This window comes from Struthio camelus, chromosome 4, assembly GCF_040807025.1.
Source record: "Struthio camelus isolate bStrCam1 chromosome 4, bStrCam1.hap1, whole genome shotgun sequence".
Classification (NCBI taxonomy): Eukaryota; Metazoa; Chordata; class Aves; order Struthioniformes; family Struthionidae; genus Struthio; species Struthio camelus.
Genome location: NC_090945.1, coordinates 68,910,931 through 68,932,159, shown reverse-complemented (window position 1 = coordinate 68,932,159; position 21,229 = coordinate 68,910,931). Strand labels below are relative to the sequence as shown.

The following is a 21,229-nucleotide window of genomic DNA, read 5'->3' as shown; positions in this document are numbered from 1 at the left end:
GATGTTTGATTTTTATATTGCCTTGTGGAGGTTTTATAACTTCTATTCTTCTTTGTGGCTTGTCTGCTACAAGCCAAGACTACTTACTTCTTGGCTCCTGTAGTATTTCTCCTGTGGTGTTTGAGTGGCCTGCTAATGAGCTATGCTGAATCCAAAGCAGGTAAACTTTTAAATTAAAGGTTATCTTCTAGTTGAAGAAGCCTACTTAGTGTTGGGGCTCTGTCTTAGATGATTCCTTGTCTCACTGCTACAGAGCTGGGTGAAGTGTTGCCATAATAAACCCACTACAATTTTTCCATCTTGCAGGTGAGGACAGTCCTGCCTAGGGCAGGATTTGTGCCCCCAGATGAATCAAGAGAATCTTTGTTTTTTCTTGTCAAGATTAAAATTTCTGCTCCCCTTTTTGGGGGGCTTCAAACACTGCTTGGCATTTTCCTTTGAAATTCATGAGATGCCTTTTGGCCTATTTCCTAGCCTGTCCAGGTCCCTCTGGATGGCAGCACAACCGCCTGGTGTAACAGAACCAGGAGGAGGGTTTGAATCATCCACACATAGTGCACTATGTCCCATCATCCAGGCCATTAATGAAGATGTTGAACAGTATTTGACCCAGTTTTGACCCCTGGGTTATACCACAAGTGCCCAGCGTTTAGCTGGACATTGTTATTTTGATCATAACACTTTAAGCCTGGCAGTTCAGCCAGTTTCCAGTCCACCTCACTGCCTACTTAGCTAGTCTGTACATCATCAGTTTGTCTATGAGGATTTTATGGGAGATAGTGCCAAAGACATTGCTAAAATCAAGATAAATAACATCCAGTGCTCTCCCCTCATCCACCAAACTAGTCATTTCATCATAGATGGCTATTGAGTTTTCCTTTGTAAATCCATGACGACCACTACCTTGTCCTTGATATATTTGCTTATGACTTTTAGGATTAGATGCTCCATCACCTTCCTAGGGATCAAGTGAGGCTGACTGGTCTATAGTTCTCCAGATGCTCTTTCTTGTCCTTCCTGATAAGAGTGACACTTTCTTCTAATCCTCAGGAACCTGCCCCAGTTGTCACAGCCTTTCAAAGATAATCAAGAGTGGCCTTGCAGTGACACTGGCCAGCTCCCTCAGCACTCATGCGTACATGGCATCAGGCCCTGTTAGGCTGCATGTGCATTTACAGCTTGATATTTGTGTGAACTGACTTGACTTTTGCTTAGCAAAAATGTTAAGCTCATATGTAATAATACTTATGAGCAAATGTGCTTTAGTTTTCACACTTTCAATGCTACAGGCAGAATTATTAAGCATAATTCCCAGCTATATGTAGAAATATCTTTTAATCTTCTTTTTCACTGCTGAAACAGTAAGGAAAGTTGAAGCGTCTGGAAAAGAGCCTTAATTTCTTTTCCTTTTATTTCTGGCAAAGGTGTTTGTCCTAGCTCAGTTTATACTGGAAAACTATCACCTCTTAGATGAAGCATAGATACAGTATAGGTTCTTTATTCAAAATGGTGTTCTATAGAATGTATGGAAAACTTATCAAGAGGTGGTAATTTCAGACTTGACAGCAGCCCTTTGAGAGGGAAGAGAAGGACAGAATATGTTTTGGAGTTTAGGTCGTGTAGATACATTCAGACCTACTAGTTCAATGGAGTGTGTTACAGGTTGCAAACTAACTGGCACCACTTCTATGCCAGTATGAAACTGGCTTTGCACTAGTGTCTGTTTAAGAGTCTTGCTTCCATTCCAAGTATTTATTAAAATAAATATCAATTTGATATTTGGTATCTAATTGAAACCACCTTAGACGACCCATCTTTCTTAGCTAGTCTGTTTAGTCTGGAAAATGGAACTCTGATTATGTGGTTCTTGACCTGAGAAAAATTTTAACTTAAGCATGCTACTGCTGTAATATCACCCTTGGACTTCTCAGAGATACTGACCACATGAATAAAAATTAGGAAACTTGATATTGTTAGGTTTTAAGAGATCATGAGTAGTCTGACTGGAGATGAGAAGGCCTTTGCAGAGAAGTCTTAATGGAAGAACTGGCACAATCTTTTGCTTAGCTCTTAGTTTTTGGGTTTTCTTCTCACTTGACATGTTTGCACAAGTCAGATTCATAGACAGCAGTTGCCAAGTATGTTGAAATTCAGTGTGCTTTGGATAGTGATGTACAGATGTTTGCTGCTTCTAACATAAATAGCAACATTGCTTCTGTAGAAAAATAATGAAACTTACCTTCCTTTTAGACTTGAGCCCAAGTCAAGTTTGATATCCATTCTCTGGTAAGGGAATAGAGTGAATAGACATCACTTAATGTAATATCCTTTAATGTTTCTAGGGTCAAGTTTCTGGGACTAGTAGTTAAGTCCATGTAAGCCAGTCTGAGCTGATTTGGGTGTTGGGCACTAACTTCCTGTTTTAAGACAGTTAGATTATTTTTTAGCTTAATTCTTCTCCATTTCCTGAGCTCATACTGCCTAACTGTAGATTAAACCTTCCCAGTAAATGTATCTCCCTGTAACCTGCTGGAACTACTTGAGAAGTGTGGTGGAGTCGTTCACTGTGAGCACTGTGAATTAAAGTGCTGCTGCTTGAACACTCAGCAGTTTGTTTACTGGCATATCCTTTCACATTAAATTGAAATTCAGTGATGACTTTTTTTAGTGCTTTTAAAGGTTACACACTTTTTTCAAATGAACTCCAATAGAAAGATATTATGTAGTATTTTTAAGTATGTGTTAGTAACATCTTCTGCTGGAGATATAATGAAGATGTGCTTCTTTGTTCCAGAGCAGAATTTTTAAGCTATACAGCAGTATGTGTTACGCACAGACAGTATATTTGCTTATGTCAGCTAACCTCACAAGAGGAATAATAGCTTCTGCTATCAGTAACTTTTTTGTGAGTTGGAAACCTTCTATTCTTAAAGCAATGGAGGTAGAATAAAATATTTTTGTCCTATTTAGAGTTCTGGAAAGCTCTGTCTTTATACACTCAATGGGACAGACTGTTTCTAATTACAAATTAAATTTACTCTTTAGATTACTTGGAACATCACTTAACTTAGAACAGTACTCAAGTTATCTTTGAGGGCTTTTATTTTAGAGGGTCTATGCCTAGAACTGCATCTACTTGAACAATTATTGTGCGCTTGTAGAAGGTGTGTTGCCTTAAAACCCAGTGGAAGTATTTGACCTGGAGAAGAGAAGGCTGCTGGGGGACCAAATAGCAGCCTCTATGAGGAGGTTATCAAGAAGGTGGAGCCAGGCTTTTCACAGTGGTGAGACAACTGGCATAAATTGAAATAAGAGGTTCAGACTGGATACAAGGAAGAACCTTTCCACTGTGAAGATAGTTAAGCAGTGGAACAAGTTGGTTGCCCGGAGAGGTTGTGCCATTTCCATCCTTGGAGGTTTTCCAGACCTGACTGATAAAGCCCTGAGCAGCCTGGTCTGACCTCATATCTGGCCCTACTTTAGGTAGGAGGTTGGCCTGGAGACCACCTGAGGTATCTTCCAACCTGAATTACTCTGATGTGTGTGGTATACTGTCATCTACTGCAAAGCACTGTTACTAGAACTGTTCCCAGTTATGAAGGTCATCTGAGACAAGAGGTAGGATAGCAGGCCCTGTAGGGAGAAAGAAGGATTTCCCTTGCTGTATGTAGGTGGTTACTGTGGGATCAGAAGCAAGTTAAAGTAAGGTGGAATCAAGTGTGGAAAACACCATGTGGACCTGCTAGTGAATTACAGCAACTGCAGATAGTGTAGTTAAGAGTTCTGATCCACTCTCCAACTTGACTAACGCTGGCTGAAGTCACTGTGGTGTGAGAGTTTCAGATGACATTGGGACAGACTGGTAGCATGACTGTACCTCATCATGTTAGGAAACCTGTCACAGTTTGGGAGTATGACACACTCCATGATTCATTCTCCCTGTAACTCTATCATCCTCTGTATACCCTCTGCCATGCAAAATACGAGAAAAACTCACATAATGCAGCTGCTTCTGCAAAGCTAATGTGCTCCCTAGAACCTGCAACAAATGAAAAGGGTTTCCTTATCAACAATGATAGTCATCACAGATGTACATAAATATCTTAAATCAAGCCAATTTTTTGCTTACTTTTACTGTTGTCCAATTCAGAGCAGCCTGTTGCTTGCCTCTACTTACTTTGTTTTCTCTGCACATTGGTATCACACCCTTTTCAAAACTATTTTCACCTATCCATCTGTCAAAGATTTCCCTTTTGTATCTTTAAACTGATCATCTTGAAGTTCTAATTTCTTTGAGTGTATTTATGTACTTCTTCCATCACTTCACTTTGTGGATCTTTTTCTAATCTTTACTACCTTGTTTGGAAGACTGAGTTCTGGGAGCCTTAAGCTGAAGTATTTAAAATATTTTTATGTAAATCAGGTAGTATGTGGAGCTTGTTTTAATCATGAAGAGCTCAAAAATTCATCTGAGCCACTCTGTTGGTTGCCTGTTCTCTTTCTAAAGCTACATTCAGTAGTAGGAGGAAAAATAAATTATTTATAGATTACGATTGTGCCTCAGTTTTGTTAAGTTGACAGAATTATGTGCTTTCAGACTGTCATCCAGTTATTTTTGACCACTACCCAGGGTTTTTCCAGTTCAAGGTATTGAAATACTGGAGAAGATTCTGTGGTACATTTTCTGTTACTTATGCCACTAACTTCTGAATTTTTCCCCTCTGAGAAATGGGCAAATCGGAAAGTGAAAGGCAGTAATATGGAATTACCTCATCACTGTTTCTTCAGTACTACGCCTTGAACTTAATGCCATTTCTGAAAGTGGAGTTCAGTTGATGCAACTGAAATTTCTCTTCTCATTGTCCCAAGGGGAATGCTGTCTGCTAGCTAGCTGCAGTGACATCTCTTCTAACACATCCTGAAAGAAAGTGATGGGATTTCTGTTTTGCTCCACAGTAACTGTACTTCTGTTATTTGTAATCATGGATACTTTATTCCATCTTTGCTCTTCCAAATCTGCAGTTATCTCAGGTTTCAGCTGGTGGGGAGGAAGGGAGTTATCTGGTCACTTTTATGCCATTATGCTTCTATATTTTAATAGATAGTGCTGCTTCAGACAAATTTAATCTAATGAGCATGAGGTGAAGATGTGTCTAGGGAGTTGGCCACGTCTTTCAATATATCTGGTTCTCCAAACTGCCTTGAAAATGTCACTTTAAGGAAGAATTTTCTGGAGCCTTAGCATGTACTTATACATCCCAAAGATTTCGAACTGTCCATATTGACTATAAAAATGAAAGCTATTTTATTCTGTCACTGAAGCGATACTAATGGTGTATATTTTTTGAATTCACCCCACATCCTTTTCTCCACATTCACTTACATATGTGTTAATTTATAGTGTTAATTTTTTTAACACAGCTACTTAGTATTGAAAAAATCTTTTCCAGTGAAGTCCAGTTCATAAAATCATACTCAATTGTGTGGGTCATGTGAGTACTAGAAGTACTAACAGGAGCTCCTGATCTAATATATTAACTTCTTGTATAGAAAGTTATTTACTGCCATAAACATTTGGCCTGTATGATCCTTTTAAAGTGATGGTCACTGCATCCTTGCAAGACTGTTGTATTAAGCAAAAGGCAGCCTGCCTGAAGAACCCTATTATCAGTTGATATTATGTCATTGTACCACATTGTCTTTTTTGTATTATATTGAACATTTTCAAAAATAGAACTATTAGTTATTTTTGTCCTACCGTCAGTTGTAACTGACCATTATTGTCCAGGGTTTAAATTTATAGGGCCTTAACAAATATAAAAGGAGAAATTCTTTTTTTGTCCTGAATAGTTATTGTTCTTTCTCTCTCTCTGTGCAAATTGGAAAGGCCTTTAAATGGAGCAACAATGATTACTATAGTATGAAAAATCGGTTCTGAGAGGCTAAATGGCCTCTGTGGGTTGAATTCATCCGTAAGATTAGCTGAGAAGAAATTCTAAAAAATTATGAAATTCTAAAACATTTTTATCAACGCTGTCCAGTTCTCTTTTAAATCTTAGAGAATGTGTAGATAGCTGTCTAGTGACTTAAATGTAGCTGCTGTAGGAATAAAATAAATATCAGATAATACCAGGCAGTCTGGTGTCCAAGAATGTATTAGAATTAATGTAAAATGTAATCACTGTACTCTGCAAACTGAGACTTGTGATGAGGTTTTTGGGAGGAAATATCTTTTTTTTTTCCGATAGTTTTGCTTTGCCGAAATGGCAGGTGGTGTGTGCATTACCAAACAAAAAAACAAAACAAAAACCTGTTTGGGGCTTCAGTTCTTGAATGGTATGACTGTGGTCCGGGCCTGTCACTTACACATGCTAGCAGAGAATAATTTGCATTGCATATTTAAAAAAAAAAAAATCAAGAAGATGGAATATATTTGTTTTGGCTAGTTGTTGTACTGTTGGGTATGGTTATGCTGCTATGGGCTTTGAACTTGTCACCAAAGACTGAAAGGATTTGATCCTGGTTGGTATGTTCAGTGAGAAACTTCATAGACAAATGGGCATCTTGCAAATTCCAGTTGCAGCTTTTCCTTTGTAGTGTTATGCACAACTAATTTTTTAAATTTAACTTTCTTTTTAAAGACTTTAACTTTATTTTTAAAGATATAGAGCATATTGCATTAAAAAAACCCTATAATTGCAAATGTAAGTTGAGACTTTCTGATTTTGTGACTCTCATTTGATGAGATTTCTATAGCAGCTTTCTTCACTTTTTTTTTGAATATATTATATAGATCTTTAGTTTTATTCTCTCATGGCTTTAATTTAGTGATGCATGCATTTGATAAATGTTCCCTTGGATAGCCTTTCATGGTCACAAAGTGTTTGCCTGTTTGCCTCATTCTACCAAGAGAAACGCGGAGTTGGTGGAGAATTAAGTTACTTTGATTTTATATTTTTAGTTTTCCGGTTGTTTATGCAGGGTAGAGTCCCAACTTAGTGACTGATTCACACTACAGAAATTTAAAATAATCTTTCATAAAATGAAATAGGTAATGCACTCAGTTGGGGAAACCAGAAAATGTAATTAGTCCATGGTAAATTTACTACTCGACCATGTCTCCGCTAATGGACCAGAATTGCATAGCCTTTCTGTGCTTTAAAATCAGCATATTACAGCTCAGGGATGCCTGCTCAAAATGTTTGCATTGCATTGCTGTAGCACTTTACTTGTATTTAACAAAGCTTTTTCTTTCAAAAGGCGTCTGAACAGAAATAACCTTCAGTTGCTTTCTGAACTGCTCTTTCTGGGGACACCGAAGTTATACAGGCTGTAAGTACGCACAACCTATAAGTATTATTCTTGAAAATTTGGACTTGCTCTGTTATTCCGTCTTGTATTAGGTTTTTGTTTTGCATTTAACAAGGCTAAAATGCATCTAGGAATATTAATGATCTTTTTTGTTTGTTTAAGCTGAGTACTTTCTTCACCTATTTTGCTAGATTTAAAAAGGGAAAAAAAAAAATTCTAGCTTAGATGCTGACACTTGACTGAGACAAAACATTGTTTCATCGGTTCCTGCTTCTGTAAATGAAGTCTTGTTGAAAGAATATTTCAGCTTTGCTTTTCTCCTGTTTTCCTTCTCCTGTGTTAAAAGACATAAAGACTTTGGAGGTTCTGACCCAATGATATGGCACTGTACAAGAACTTGGGTTTTTTGATGCCCTGTTTTTGTATATGTACACATTGGACTGGAAAAATCATAGCATTGGTAAATGGTGGGCTGTGAGTTCTCTCCTGGGTTGCCTTGCAAAGCAAACAAAGGCAGTAACGAAAACTCTGGGAAGAAAAAGATTATGAAATACTTTACTCAACTTGAGAAGAGGTTTTTACTTAAGGTAATGAGGTTTAGTTTTGATTCTCTTTGGTCTGATAACATTTACATTTTTTTAATGTGTTGACCCATTGGTCATTTTTGAGAATCTACTTATTTCTGTTGCAGCATAAACATGGACTGTAGTTCAGATACTGATTTCAGTTAATTATTTATCTACATGCTCACTTATTGTAATGAAATAAATTTCAAGGTAACTTTCAGTTATAGCCTATGGCATGAAAGGGACACAACTTGATATGCTTAAAAAGGCTTTGAAAAGGAAGTATGAATTCAGGCATTTTAAAAAATTAAAGATACATACATATATGTTTGACAGTTCTTTAGTCTTCAGGTGAGATTTCTGCTATCGAAATTGAATTTAAATAGCTAGAGCAGTCTGAATAAACAAGTAGACCATTTTGTATATCTTAATCGCTGAATAAATTGATTTGATTTTACTGACTTTACCCCATGTGTACTGGGAAAATGAGTGAAGGTGGAAGAAGATGGGTTTCCTCTGATTCATTTCTACTTCAATATATGGAAATGTTCTTGAGAAAAAGTTTTATAATGGAGCTTTTATTTTTAGGAGTTGATTTCTCTTTTAATATTACAAAATAATAGTTCTTTTTTTTTTCTCTGCTAGTAATATGAAATGGTAAACTGAAAATGACTCTATTATTGGTGTAAATGTTTAGTTCTTTGTATTTTTTTTCTTGGCTTCTGATGTGTTTTTTGTTTCTAAAACTTCCTTGTAGATGCAATGAGTTGTTAAATTACTAGGCCAGAGTTCCTGAAGGCTTTTGTTCTGACAACAAAAATATTTTTGCTCTGCTATAATATAATGATACATACATACGTAGCTTTATATATTAACAACTCAATCTTTTCTATAATTTTCATCAGCAATCATGGAGATACTACTATCAGGAAGGAAAATGGAAGGGATTTATGATAATTTTATTATTGCACCTATACTGTCATGGTTGTTATCTAAATTCAGATAAAATAGAAATGAGCCATAATTTGCAGGAAAAAATGGATGAACACTTCAGGCAAAATTGTAGTTGAATATATTTAATTCCAAAGAGTATATTTGATAGATGCTAGTCTTAAATTTATAATTTCTTTTGACATAAAGCACACAACTGCTCGTATATATGGTGGAAAGTAAGAGATCACTGGCTTCACAGTATTAAATTTCCTCTGCCTAAGGGCTATTGTTGATCAGACCATGAAAGTGAATGTCTGGTTATAATGTATTCATGTTTAAAATAAAATGCTCGTGATACTGAAAATCTAAGTTCGTTTAACACTAACTTTATAATTAAAAATGCATCAATCCCTTTGGTGCCCTGACCAAGATAAATGTCCCTGGTCAGCTTTCAGATTTTTGTCTAGCTTGACCACTATGTGGAGTATAAAATGATATGGATTTTTTTCGTGTATTGTGTATGCTTATACATATTTATATCCAATTCTTTTTAAGGAAAATTAAAGGTCTCTAAACATGGTCATTAAAATGTATAATATGCTTTAGTTTTAGTATTTATTTTTGGCATTTAGCAGCTAATCAAACAGTGAATGTACTGCAAGTTTTCAACATACTGTTGAGCTTCTGTGAATAATAATTACCATTTGACCCTTGGCTGTAAATGAGATGCCAGGTGAAGAAGCACATATGCTTGTTGTGTAGCCTAAATGCAATATAAAAGAAAGAGGGTACACTGTATATGAATTATGATTAGACACAGTTGGTTGCCGCCAGCGGCCAGCTATGCTTTCCCTTTGCTGTCTGCTCCAATTTCTCTTTGGACGGGTTGAGAGAGCACTGCATGTTCAGGTCAAGATGTTTGCCTAGAAATAGTAGTACAGTTGCAGCTGTGTTTGCTGGAGCAGGAGACTAGTTTAAATAGCATTACCATTTATCCAGTCCATTAACAGAACTCTGTAAAATAATACCAACTCTGCATAAACTACAGGACAGTGTAATAAAATTACAAGCACTTGTTGACAGATGGGAAGTGTAAGTACAGGAAAGCGATAGATTGAGAGTTTAAAAGACACAGTGCATAATTTTCTCTGTCTAAAGATGCTTGACTTTCAAAAATAATTGGTTGGATTAACTTTCAGGTTATTTTCTTGGAATATGGAAAAAACTAAAAGAAAACACCTGGTTTAAAAAAAAAAAAAACTAAAACGGATACTTCTGGTCAAAGCATAAACTGATTTCCTGTTAAGAGTTGATCTACCAAAGCTTTTTGGTGTAAATATTTCTATAGGAAGTAGTATGCTAAAAATAGTGTGAGGACGGCTCCAGGGTGTATTAATTGTATCTTGTGAGATATCTTTCAAAGAAAAATGCCTCTTAACCTGTGTGTTTTGACAAAGTACTGCTAATACAGGTGCTGTAGTAGATCCATTGGGATAATGTAAGTCCTTGTTCAGCAAGTATTTTTCCTGTGAGAATGGTATGTGTTGTTTTCAGAGACTCGTGCTCCCGCTCATGCTAACTTGTGTGCGCACCAGCAGTAATACCTTTAATGCAGCAAGCGATTACAGCCTACTGAGTACTTATCTGAGGCAAATGGATTTTGACTGCTTACTTTGGCTAGTTAGATCACAGTTCATTGACTGTCACTTGCTGCAGGATAGCAAGTGCTGGACCCAAGGCTCTTTGAGAATGTGGTTTTAAAAAATACGTTTATTAGAGGCAAGTAAAGGATACTGATTTCCATGCACAACGTTTGTCTCATTTGATTTAAATTTCCTGCACTTGGAATGAGGTTAAGGTCGCTTACTGACCAGTCTTTGTTTTGTAAGTTAGGCAATGTTGGTGGTGGAAAAAACCCAGTCTTACTAGCGGATGTGCTCCTACTCTTCTGGCGTATTAGACACTTTTTCTAATATAAATATATTTAAAAATAAATGTCATGAATAAAACATTTCTCCTCTAAAGGGAGAGAAAAATCTTGATTTAGTCTGGTTAATAAACACTCAGTTTTGAGATGTCTGCCATTGAGTGACTTAAAGTCCTAACAGCTAAGAATTTAAAAAAAAAAAAAAAAAAAAGCGCGGAGGCCAGAACAGCAGCAGCGGCGGCGGCAACAACAACAACAAAACCCTGCATGGGGGGCCCTTGCAAAAATTCCTCCTGAATTAATTTCTGCCAGCTATGATTAAAGTGTGCGGTACTAGATGTGTCAGACACCATAGTTCTCTGCTTCATTTTACTCTTGGCCTCTTTGGCCCCTGCCACAATAAATCGCACAATGGTTAGGCAGGAATTGCAGGTTACAGTTGCTACGGTTACCGTTGTCCGGTCGGCTCGACATCGCTGCTCAGCCAGCCAGCTCCCACCGGCGCGGGGAGGCCGAAGGTGCCGGCGCGGCGCGGGCAGCCGCTAACTTCTGCGGGCGGGCGGCTGCCGAAGCCGGTTTTTCCAGCGGCTGCAGGGGAACCTAACGCTTTGCAGCGTTTGCGTTTGTGCCTTTTTAGCTGAAGGGTTTTTCCCTCCCCTCTTGGTAAAGGCAAAAGCAATCAGAGATGAGAATAAAACAGAAGTGGTATAAGATGGTAAAACAGAACTTTAAAAACATTTTTAAGCTGCTGTGTCTCCGTTCTGTTACGCTAGCTGTGTTTGCACCTTAAATTTATGATTTTGTTATATGCCTTTTAGCTGTAACTATGGCAAGCTACAGTAATAAATTGGCAGGTGAGATCATTTATGTTTAATAATCTGAATCCCTTGTAACAACTCAATGGAGAAATCTCTCTGTAGAATATGCTTGTTATCTTCAAGCCTCTGCAATCTTTTGTTCCAGCTGTAAACAGGTGGTTGTGGTTGTTAAAAATCCAGTGAGGAGCAAGAATGAGTTTCCCCTATTCAGAAGGCAATTATTAGTGAATCTCTCTGCTTTTGCAAGTATGTTGTTAAAGGAGCTGCTGATGGATGAGAGTAACTGGTAGGTTTCCGCTGTTTGTGCCGCCGTGGTACTACAGTATGCTGCACCTTATGGTGGAAGTGTGCTGGGTGTGCAACGGTTCTGTTTGTTAGAACATCAGAACTTCTACGTGAATTATGAATTTACCAAAATTTACCCTCTCTCTTCAATGATTGGTTTCATTTTTTTTATTATTTGTTTTGGTGCATTTTAGCAGTCTCCATACAATACATTTTGGTTTTTTTTTGTATAATAGATTTGAGTCTTTTAAAGGTAAAATTTTCTATGCATTCATCATGCTAATGTTAAGATTTCCTGTGGTATTCTACCACAGCAATTAATTTCAAATATAGGAATGTTTAAATTGTTTTATTTGAACAAATAACCAGCTCACAAATAGTAAAGTTGTTAGGTTTTAACAATTCTAGTATTAGTCCAGTTTTAATTACTGGAGGAGTTATACTAACATCATTTGTTAATAGTGACTGTAATTCTTAGAAAATGTATTTTTCAATTATTATTTAACAAAGAGATCTTGTAGAAAGTGTATGTGTAAAATAAGCGTACAATTTGGGTTTTCTGGTATTGTAACCCAGCAATTAAAAGGAAATCCCTAATATGATTACATTAATTGCTACTTTCTTGCAATGTGAAAGCATCATTATCATAGCTTTGCTAAATCGGTGCACTGTCACTAATGCAAGGTCTTATGGCAGCAGTTTGTAATGTTTTTAGGGTGAGTTTGGTTCATTATGCTTAAGTCCACTGTTAGCTACAGTTCAGTGAATTTTGTTTTGCTAAAATTATAATCCTTAGGTAAAGAAAGGACTATTTGGGCATGTAAGGATTGATAGGTATTGAAAGCATGCTTGTTAAGGTTCACTACCTCTAAGAGGAAACTGAGTAACCAAAAAATGTGGCACCCACAGTGCTAGGTTTGTAATATGTTTTCCTCTGGTATTCCTATTGGGTATGGAAGATCTAGAAGATAATCCTTGCAGAAGTTTATGGAGATTAGTTGCTTCTCAGCCATCTGCTCATTTTTAATCTAGAAAAAGTGAATCAGGAGCTGGAACAATTAATGCAAGTTACCTTGTCTGTGCGTTTTTCCTCTTGTCCTATCACCTGATTCTGTCTTTTCTCGTTCCCTGCTGTAATGATATGAAGTTAAATTCAAGTCACCTTGCTTTGCTCAATAGTGAGCAAAAACAATTATCACTACAGCTTTGTTTCAGACATAAGGGCTACTTTATAGGGTAAGAAATGGCAGGATGACTTCTAGAGATGTTGGAAGTACTGCAAAAACTTGTACAGTGCCTCAGGGGACTTTGATTTATTTTTTGAGCATAGAAATAAGAATTTGGTGTAAATTTGCAGTGGTTGCAACCTAGCAATAGCAAACATTCAGTCTTAGATTTAGCTGAGTAGAAATGTTGGCACTGGAGTGAACTCTTGAAACAGTCATATTCCGTTTTACTCTATTTTTTTTAATCGTTGTTTGGTTACTATCACTTGAACTTTAAACTTGACTACATTGGTCTTCCTGCCCTTTGGTGTTTTAGGCTCTTCAATATATTGACTTTTCATAAGCTGTACTTTCTTTGGTATTTCTGCAGCACCTAGCATGATGCAGTACAGGAAAACTGTGGTTATGGGAAATGGTTTACCAAGTATGCAGAAGTCGGGTTAAATATAGGCACTCAAAGAAATAATACGGTATTTTTTTTAATTGGAAGCACTTTTTTCATGTGAAACTGCTCACTCTAGATGTTTGTATTTTTAATTTTGATATAACTGGGAATTATCTTTAAATTGTATTTAAATTTGCCACAATATTTCTTTAATTTTTTCAAAAAAAATGTTAAATTATGTTTTTATAGGTGTTATTTCCTTTGTCATGGGATAAAATGGTGGGTTGGGTGGAATTCTAGGGCTGCAAGCTAACTGTGCTACCAGGCAGATGATTATATCTTTACGTGACCTGCATTACCAAATACCACAAGTCGGTATTTTCAGCAGGCAGGCATCTGTAAAGATACTTATTACTATTGATTTTCATTCTAACAGAGGTTGCAAAACTGTTTACTCACCTTGACATGATTTTGAAATTAAGGTTAAAACACCAAACAAAGTGTGGCTTAAGGCCGTTCTTCTGGACTAACATAAACACCTATGGTATTCAAAATCTCTTACAGTATTAGCTGCTGATATTTAAATACATCTAATGAGGAAACATGAGTTGTATTAAGTACTTACCTCACTCACAATTGCACATTTGCAATTATGAAATGACTTTTAAAACAGTGTGGTGGTATTCAAAGTAATTGAGATACACTTTAGTAAATATGGCTTGATTATGCTAACCTCAGTGTTTGTGTTGAGGTGATAGCTGTCAAAGCAGAGAACTGAATTTTTTTGTTTAAATGCAAAAATTAACTTGTTTCAGATTATCTATAACCATATTAGTATCCATGCTGAATCTGTCCCTGGGTTGTTCCTGGAGGGTTAACCTTGAAAGCTTTGGTAAACTGTGATATAGGAAACCTTTTAGGCAGGAGTTAAGTAGGAAACTGAATCTCAGTGAAGGAAGTAATGAAAAGTAAAAAGGCATGTCAGAGGAAATACCGTTATGTGGTGCAAAAACATGGTGTGAAATGTTATAACGAGGACATCTGTAAGTCTCTGCTTCCAAGGAGTGGACATTTAAGTGCAGCCATGTCAACTTGATTTAAAAAAAGTGTAGAGAGGGGAATAAATCAGGCCAAGGGAAAATGCAAAAATGTAGAGGCTTCTCCCTATGATGGTAAGCTGCTTCTACTAGTGGAAGATTAAAGCCTGAAGTAACTGAATAGCTGAGAAAAGTCGAAAGAAAGGTTGATTACTTCCCTTCCAACAGTTCCAATTGATTGAAAAAAAGCCTAATTTAAAGTTCTGTTTGTTCTGTGTCTTAAACCATCAGAATTTTCTTTTAGAGCTGGGGGAATGCTCTGGAAGAGAAAGAATCCAAGGATAAAAAGTCATTGCAAGCCAACAATTGTTCCTAATCCTCACAAAATGCTGGAGAAATTAAATTTATTCTTTATTGCTCGAAGTGTTACCTAGGTCACTGGGCGATGGGAAAATTGAACTGGAAGTCGAGTAGGCACAATCTTTGTTTTGTGTCTAGATGCTTAACCTTAGACACGACAAGGCATCTTAGTGTGTTGTGGGAACTTGGTTCAGAGTATTAACACCAGGACGTTTATTACCCTGGATTTATAATAGGCTATGCTGTCAGTAGATGAAAATGTTGTGTTTACATTTCAGTGTTAAATGATCATTTAATTAACACCTAAGGAAAAAAAAAAAAACTTGCGAAATTCTTAGCAGCTTTTATTGTTGGTTTCCTTGGAGGTTTTAATATCCAAGTTACGCTGCAATTGCTTCTACAAGTACAGCTAGAAAAGACATTTATGAATGTAGTCAAGAAGGACAGACAGTTTAACCCCTGTTGACCCTTCATCCTGAATGTTGATTTATATAGCATTTTAAATGCATTGAATTTGTTTTAAAGCTTCTCTGAAGTAACACACAGTGTTCAAGCAGCAAATGTATTTTTTCCATATAAAATGTTTCCCAATATTTACATTTTTATAAAGAACATCGAGAATTCAGATTTTTCATAGAAAATTACTAATGTATGTAGAACATACCAACAGGCATTTTATAGCAGTAAAAGAAATACCTGAAGATTGTTATTTTGCCAGATTTGTGTTCTCTGGAGAAGAATATGTAACTGCTCATAAGAAAAAAGGGGTTTTGAAAGAGACAGCGTATCGTGCACTGATTGTAGTAGCTGCTGCCTGAATTCTTCAAAAGGAGTAGGAAATTGGCAAGGGAAACAGCATTACTGGAAAAATGCATATCCACTTTAGCCTGCACAGATCTGCTTTCCTGTGTTCCATTGTATCAAAGTCAAGGCTATCTAAAAGCTTTAATTTGCTCTTGGTCCTTAATAATGCTTTCTGTTGTAGTGCTGATCTACAAATGCTTTTTGCTATAATGTTGGTCTACAAAGCATGTTTTGAATAGTTTTTTGCATCCTAGAGCTAGATGAAATGTACTTTGTTAAAGAGCAGCTGCTCTTCAGCTGATGTATTTTTAAGCACACTACCTGTAGTTAAAAAGTGAAATTACAGCCAGTTTTAGAGATTGTTTTGTAGGGGAGTGTGCTTTTAATGGTCTTTACTGGGGGGAGGGGCAACTTTACAAACATATAATAAGACAACATAGCTTAATTCATTTATTGGTGATGTAACAAATTTTTTTGTCTTTTTTACTGATGATAGTATCCTTTGCACATGTGAGTGCAAAAGAGTTCAAAAGCTTAATCTGCTGATACAGTAAACACTTCTCCACACAAATGAGATTAAACGTTGAATAGTTAGTGAAATACTGCAGATGCAGTGTGAATTGTCTACCAATGAGATATGAATTTCTTCAAACTTGTGAATGTATGTATTACCTTGACACTTGGTATTCAGATGTAGACTTGTCAGTCAGATGTATTTGAATTTCCTTTTGTCTAAAATATTTGACCATTTACAGCTAAAGCAGTGTATCAACATTCATAAAGTTGTTTTTAGTTTTTAGTAGGAATTTCACAATATCAGTTCCTCCAAATTGGCATGTCAGAGTGCTAAGAACAAAAGGGAGGCTTACCCTATACCAAGCTTAGGTTACTCTTTTCACAGGGCAGTGCTGGTAGAGATTTTAGATTTACTGGACTGGTGAATAATTAAGATAAGTAAGGGAGGCAGGAAGCCGTAGGCTAAACTTTGCGCACGGATAGATAGACTTCAGCTGAAACGACTTTGAACTATGTGGGATTCAGAGAGTCCTGGTGGGTAGGTCACATAGATTATCTAAGTACCAATTAAAGGGGCTTTCGTTATAGCAAGAAAAAGCAAAAGTATAGAAAGTGCAATACTTGGCCTGGAAGAGCAAAGCTGAAGTAAGAGCTGGAGCGATGAACAGCTGGGACTGTTGTCTTGATTCTCATAGCTGTTATTGGCAGAGCAGGGCTATCGGACTCTGGCCGGGTGGTTTTATTCAGGAGGGGCCGCTTGTGAATACCACGCGCGGTTTCTTCTCTTGGCGGGGCCCTTGGAGGGGCTGTTCCGCTCAGGGCCGCGTGGGGAATAAAGCCGGGGCTGGCTGAACCCTTTTCATCTTGGCAGCCAAGCCCAGGTGCAGGCGCTGTCTGGCTGAAGAGTATGTAAAGGACCGTGCTCAGGAGGTTGCTTTCCACGGCTCTTATTCTTTAGGGGGAAGAAAAAGGGGCTGAGATGGGGAGTAAATCTTTGGTTAAGTACTCCTTAAGGATTTGTAAGGTAATGCCTACAAGAGACAAAATCCTGGCCTTCCCCCTCACGCTTTCCCTCCAGACAGTTCAATGATGTTCTTAGTTTTACCTTGAATGTGTAATCCTTACAGTGGCAAAGATGGGCTGCTTATACTTTGAGGAAGTATTTTGTAGCATGTGTGAGGTAACTCTCTTGGCTGTGGATCAATGCTTTTATTCCTAGTGCTTTTAATACAAGGGAGACGAGTTAGGGGGAAGGGACAGAAGAAGCCAAGTCTGTCCCCTCAGTGGGTCCTTGTAGGAATGGGTGGATAGTCCAAAGGGATTTAGATAAGTTGATTGACCTCAAAATTTAAAAGGCTGTATCTCTTCAGCTTGATAAGGCCCCAACAGAAGGGTAGGAAAGATAGGATAACAGCTAATGTAATGACAAGGGTATTTGTAGTAGCTCGTTCTCAGAGGATGAAGATATGAAAGGCTAAATGGAGAGAAAAGACTGAATGCGTATCTTGCTTAACTAAAGGAGAGAAAAAATCTGAGAAGCTTAACAGAACTGGGAAAGGAGTTAGTTTACATGAATGAATAAAATTAAAAAAATACACACACACTCACACCCGCTGGCTGCAGAAAAATGACAATCATTTCTGAGGTTAAAGGTTCTTGTCTGATCCTTACTATTCCATCATTCATATTAAAAGTTATTGTGTGATTGATTAGTTTTATTATATTCTGTGTTTTTATGAACTATGTTCTCTGTTAAAGGCAAGAGGTAGGCCTCCCTCCTGAAGTTCAGTAATATTTCTATAAATTCAATAGAAAAAGTATTTCATTTCTAAGTTAAGTTTTTACAAAAGTTCTCCTATGCTATGCAGCTGTTACAGCATAGATATCCTTCTCATCACTTCTGGCCCTGCAAGACAAAAGGATAAAAATACCATTTTTAAAAGCATCTTATTTGTTAAGTCAGAGTGGTTTGTTTTCTTTAAGATAAAAAGCTCTGAAGCAGGAGCCTACCTGTACAGGAATGCTTTGTTTCTGGACTTCCAGTGTTCGTGTTACAAGTGCAGAAGCCCAGAGTTCCCCAGCTGACATGGGAGTGCAGAGATGCGTCTTCCAGCAAAAATTAGTTTGTATATAGGCTTGGCAGATATATGTCAATTTTCTCATCCGGGGGAAAAAGCAAAACAGTAATCTTCAAAGAAATACTTTTCTTTCGGCTCACCAATGAGGGTAGTCAGATGCACTCTGCTTTGAACGTAGAACTGCTGAAGTGGGGCATCATCAACTGAAATGGTAAAAACAGTTCTTTTATCTGCACAAAAGAACAGAGTCTTTTACCATGTTATAAGACTTCCATGGCTAGGAAATAATCAGAAAATTGTTGTGCTGTTCCAAGGTCTAAAAGGAAGATTACTGTTGATAAAGTTGGCTCAGCTAGTGTGCCATCTCAAGGCAGAGAAGAGAATTTTTCAACTTGTGTATTACCACCTTTATTTTAAAATCTTGCAAAATTAAATTTAAAGCTGCTGGGGTGTAGACACTTGTGTTGGTAGACTGCTAAAGGTTTAGGCAAGCAACTAAGCTGAGGTATTTATGTTGGGGCCGTTATTTTGCAGCCTATTAATGAATGATATTGCATAAACAATATACTAATAAAATTTGGCAGTGATGATCTAGAGAAACCAAACAATACTAAGGGATTTAAATCAGAAATATATAAAATATGCCAGAACTACTTATCCTGTGAATATGGGCGGGAAAATGTTGGAAATACAAAATAATCAGGGGAAAATTCAGATTATGGTCAGTGAGGAGAGAAAGCATTAGTACTCTAAGACTTGATGATGATGATAGACAGAAATGTACAGTACAGTATGAAATAAGATCATGCAATTTTGGGCATATGTATCAGACTCACTGCAGATAATGGAAAATAAAGCATATTTTAACTACACTGTAGTTTTGCAAAAGTGATGATAAGGCAGTTTGCTTTTCTGGCTAGGGTGGTGGAATGCTCACATTTTTCATTTTATTGAGATGCTAAAAACATTTTACTAGCATCTTAGCCAAACTGAGCTTTTTTTGTGTTTTCTTTTAATCAGGTTGCAAAAGTTATACTGTGTGGGGTCTTTTTTGTGGGGCTATGTGGTGTGGGTTTTTTTTGATTTGGTTTTTTCCTTAGCATGAAACCTGAACTGGAGTTGACTTACAGGGAAGGTTTTAAAATGAGTATATACCAGCTTAGTTATGTAACAGTTGAGTAGGGGAAGAATGGAGTATTGTGTGTGTGTGTATATATGTTATTGAGGGAGAACAAAGAGCATAACTAAGAGCAACGTAATTGAATTAGGAGGTTGATTGATAAAGAAAAGATTTCTGCAGCAAGTTGCAAGTCTTTGAGATTAGTGACTTAAGAATGATCATTTGCCATATTCATATCACTCTGATCGCTTGGCATATATACATCACTCTGGTTACAATATGAGTAAAGGTTCCAAATAAATGAACTTGTATTACTAAAGAAATGGAACCTGATGGTCACTTGCTGACGAGTCGGATTATAAATTCACAAGATGTAACTTTTAGGAATAACGGTGCATGTTGGATTTTCATTGTAGGAGTAGTACAGAAGTAAGTTTCTCTACCACAAATTTTATTTGCTGCTGTTCTCCTTACCACTCTATCTAATACAAGTCATCTTGATAGCAAGTTCATCAGGAAAGGTGACAAGTGGAGAGAATGGCCTGATTCTGTTCTGCAGTATGACAGATTACCCTATTTTTGTTTTGTGATGTATTTTACTAGAATGGTGAAATGGAGCAGATGGAGCAAGCATGGTCAACAGGTGCTTCGTATACCTAAATAGACCTTTCACAAGGATTTGATAACATCAGAAAATTGTGAAACATTAAGCAGCATTGCATTTTAACCTGAAAATGGTAAATATTAATAGTACAGATTAGAAATCTGCTGATTGCTGTTATACTTCTGTCTTATTCAGGGAAGATTCTGTTTGTCTTAACAGCTGCGGTGCAGCATAGTTCATAATGAAGGAATTTCTGTCAGACTAGGGACCCCTTCGGCACTGACAGAAAACGGTATTGAAGTACTTTCAGCATATTCGAATGCTTTCTTCTAAACAAATTTAGATCAAGGTACGCAAGGATTGTTGCAAGTTATGATAAGAAGTAGAAAGCACTTTATATTTAAACAAAATCATATGGTGGTGCCACTGCTGTTCTTCAAAAAGATTTAAAAATTTGTTTCTTGAAGGAAAGCCCTATTAGCATGCGTACTCAGTTTTGTGTATTGCATGGGATGGGAATTTGTGTGTTTAACTCCAGCTTACTTGCATGCAGCAAGGCCTTAGTGCGTGATGTGTGGGTATGCAAGTGCATTAGCATTGGTAATTGTTTGGGCCTACACTGTTGATGTTTGTTAAGAGGTTAACATATAAAAAAAAGTCACAGACTGAGAAGTACTAAAAGGGAGAAGGTATTGATTGCAGTCGGAGATGCCTGTTGGGAAAAGGTTTCTGAGTGTGTCCAAAAGACAATGTTTAAGGTAAACACTATCTGTATCCATTAAATCTTGCATTTATTACCTGATAAATTAGAGGTATGCATTTCAAATTTAATATCTTCATTCAGAGGATAAGCCTTTGTCGTTGTAAGCGATGTTATAATTTCAGTTTATGGTTCTTTAGAAATGTAAAGTTACTTGACTACATGCTTAGTTAAAAATGGAACTTAGACTAGATTTTTATGTGTCTTCTGTGTCTCTACTGTTTTTTCATGATCTAGCTGTGGTTGGGATTGTTTGTGAGAAAATCTGCTGTTCTTAATCTACATTTTTATTCACTGTATTTGCATTTTTAATTATGCTTGTATGACTGTATTTGTCCATTGTGCTTCATTTTGGCTTCTAAATACAGAATGACTTTCCAATTGCTTCACTGAACGTGAACATTGCAGAGAGATCTTCTCAATGGCGTAACATCTTGCTCTGCTGCAAAGTAGTAGCGCGGGTCCCATGTGGATTGGACAAATGTTTAAACAAAAGGGA

The 21,229-nt window shown here is 37.0% G+C and overlaps 1 protein-coding gene across 3 annotated transcripts in view; it reads left to right on the top strand.

Moving 5' to 3' along the window:
- The window catches only part of SLIT2 (slit guidance ligand 2), a 261,499-nt gene that overhangs the window by 12,875 nt on the left and 227,395 nt on the right, over positions 1–21,229 (top strand). For all 3 annotated transcript variants that reach the window (XM_068943286.1, XM_068943285.1, XM_068943287.1), the window contains exon 4: positions 7,261–7,332. In XM_068943286.1, coding sequence (XP_068799387.1) covers positions 7,261–7,332 — 72 coding nt within the window. The remainder of the gene's footprint in view (positions 1–7,260; positions 7,333–21,229) is intronic.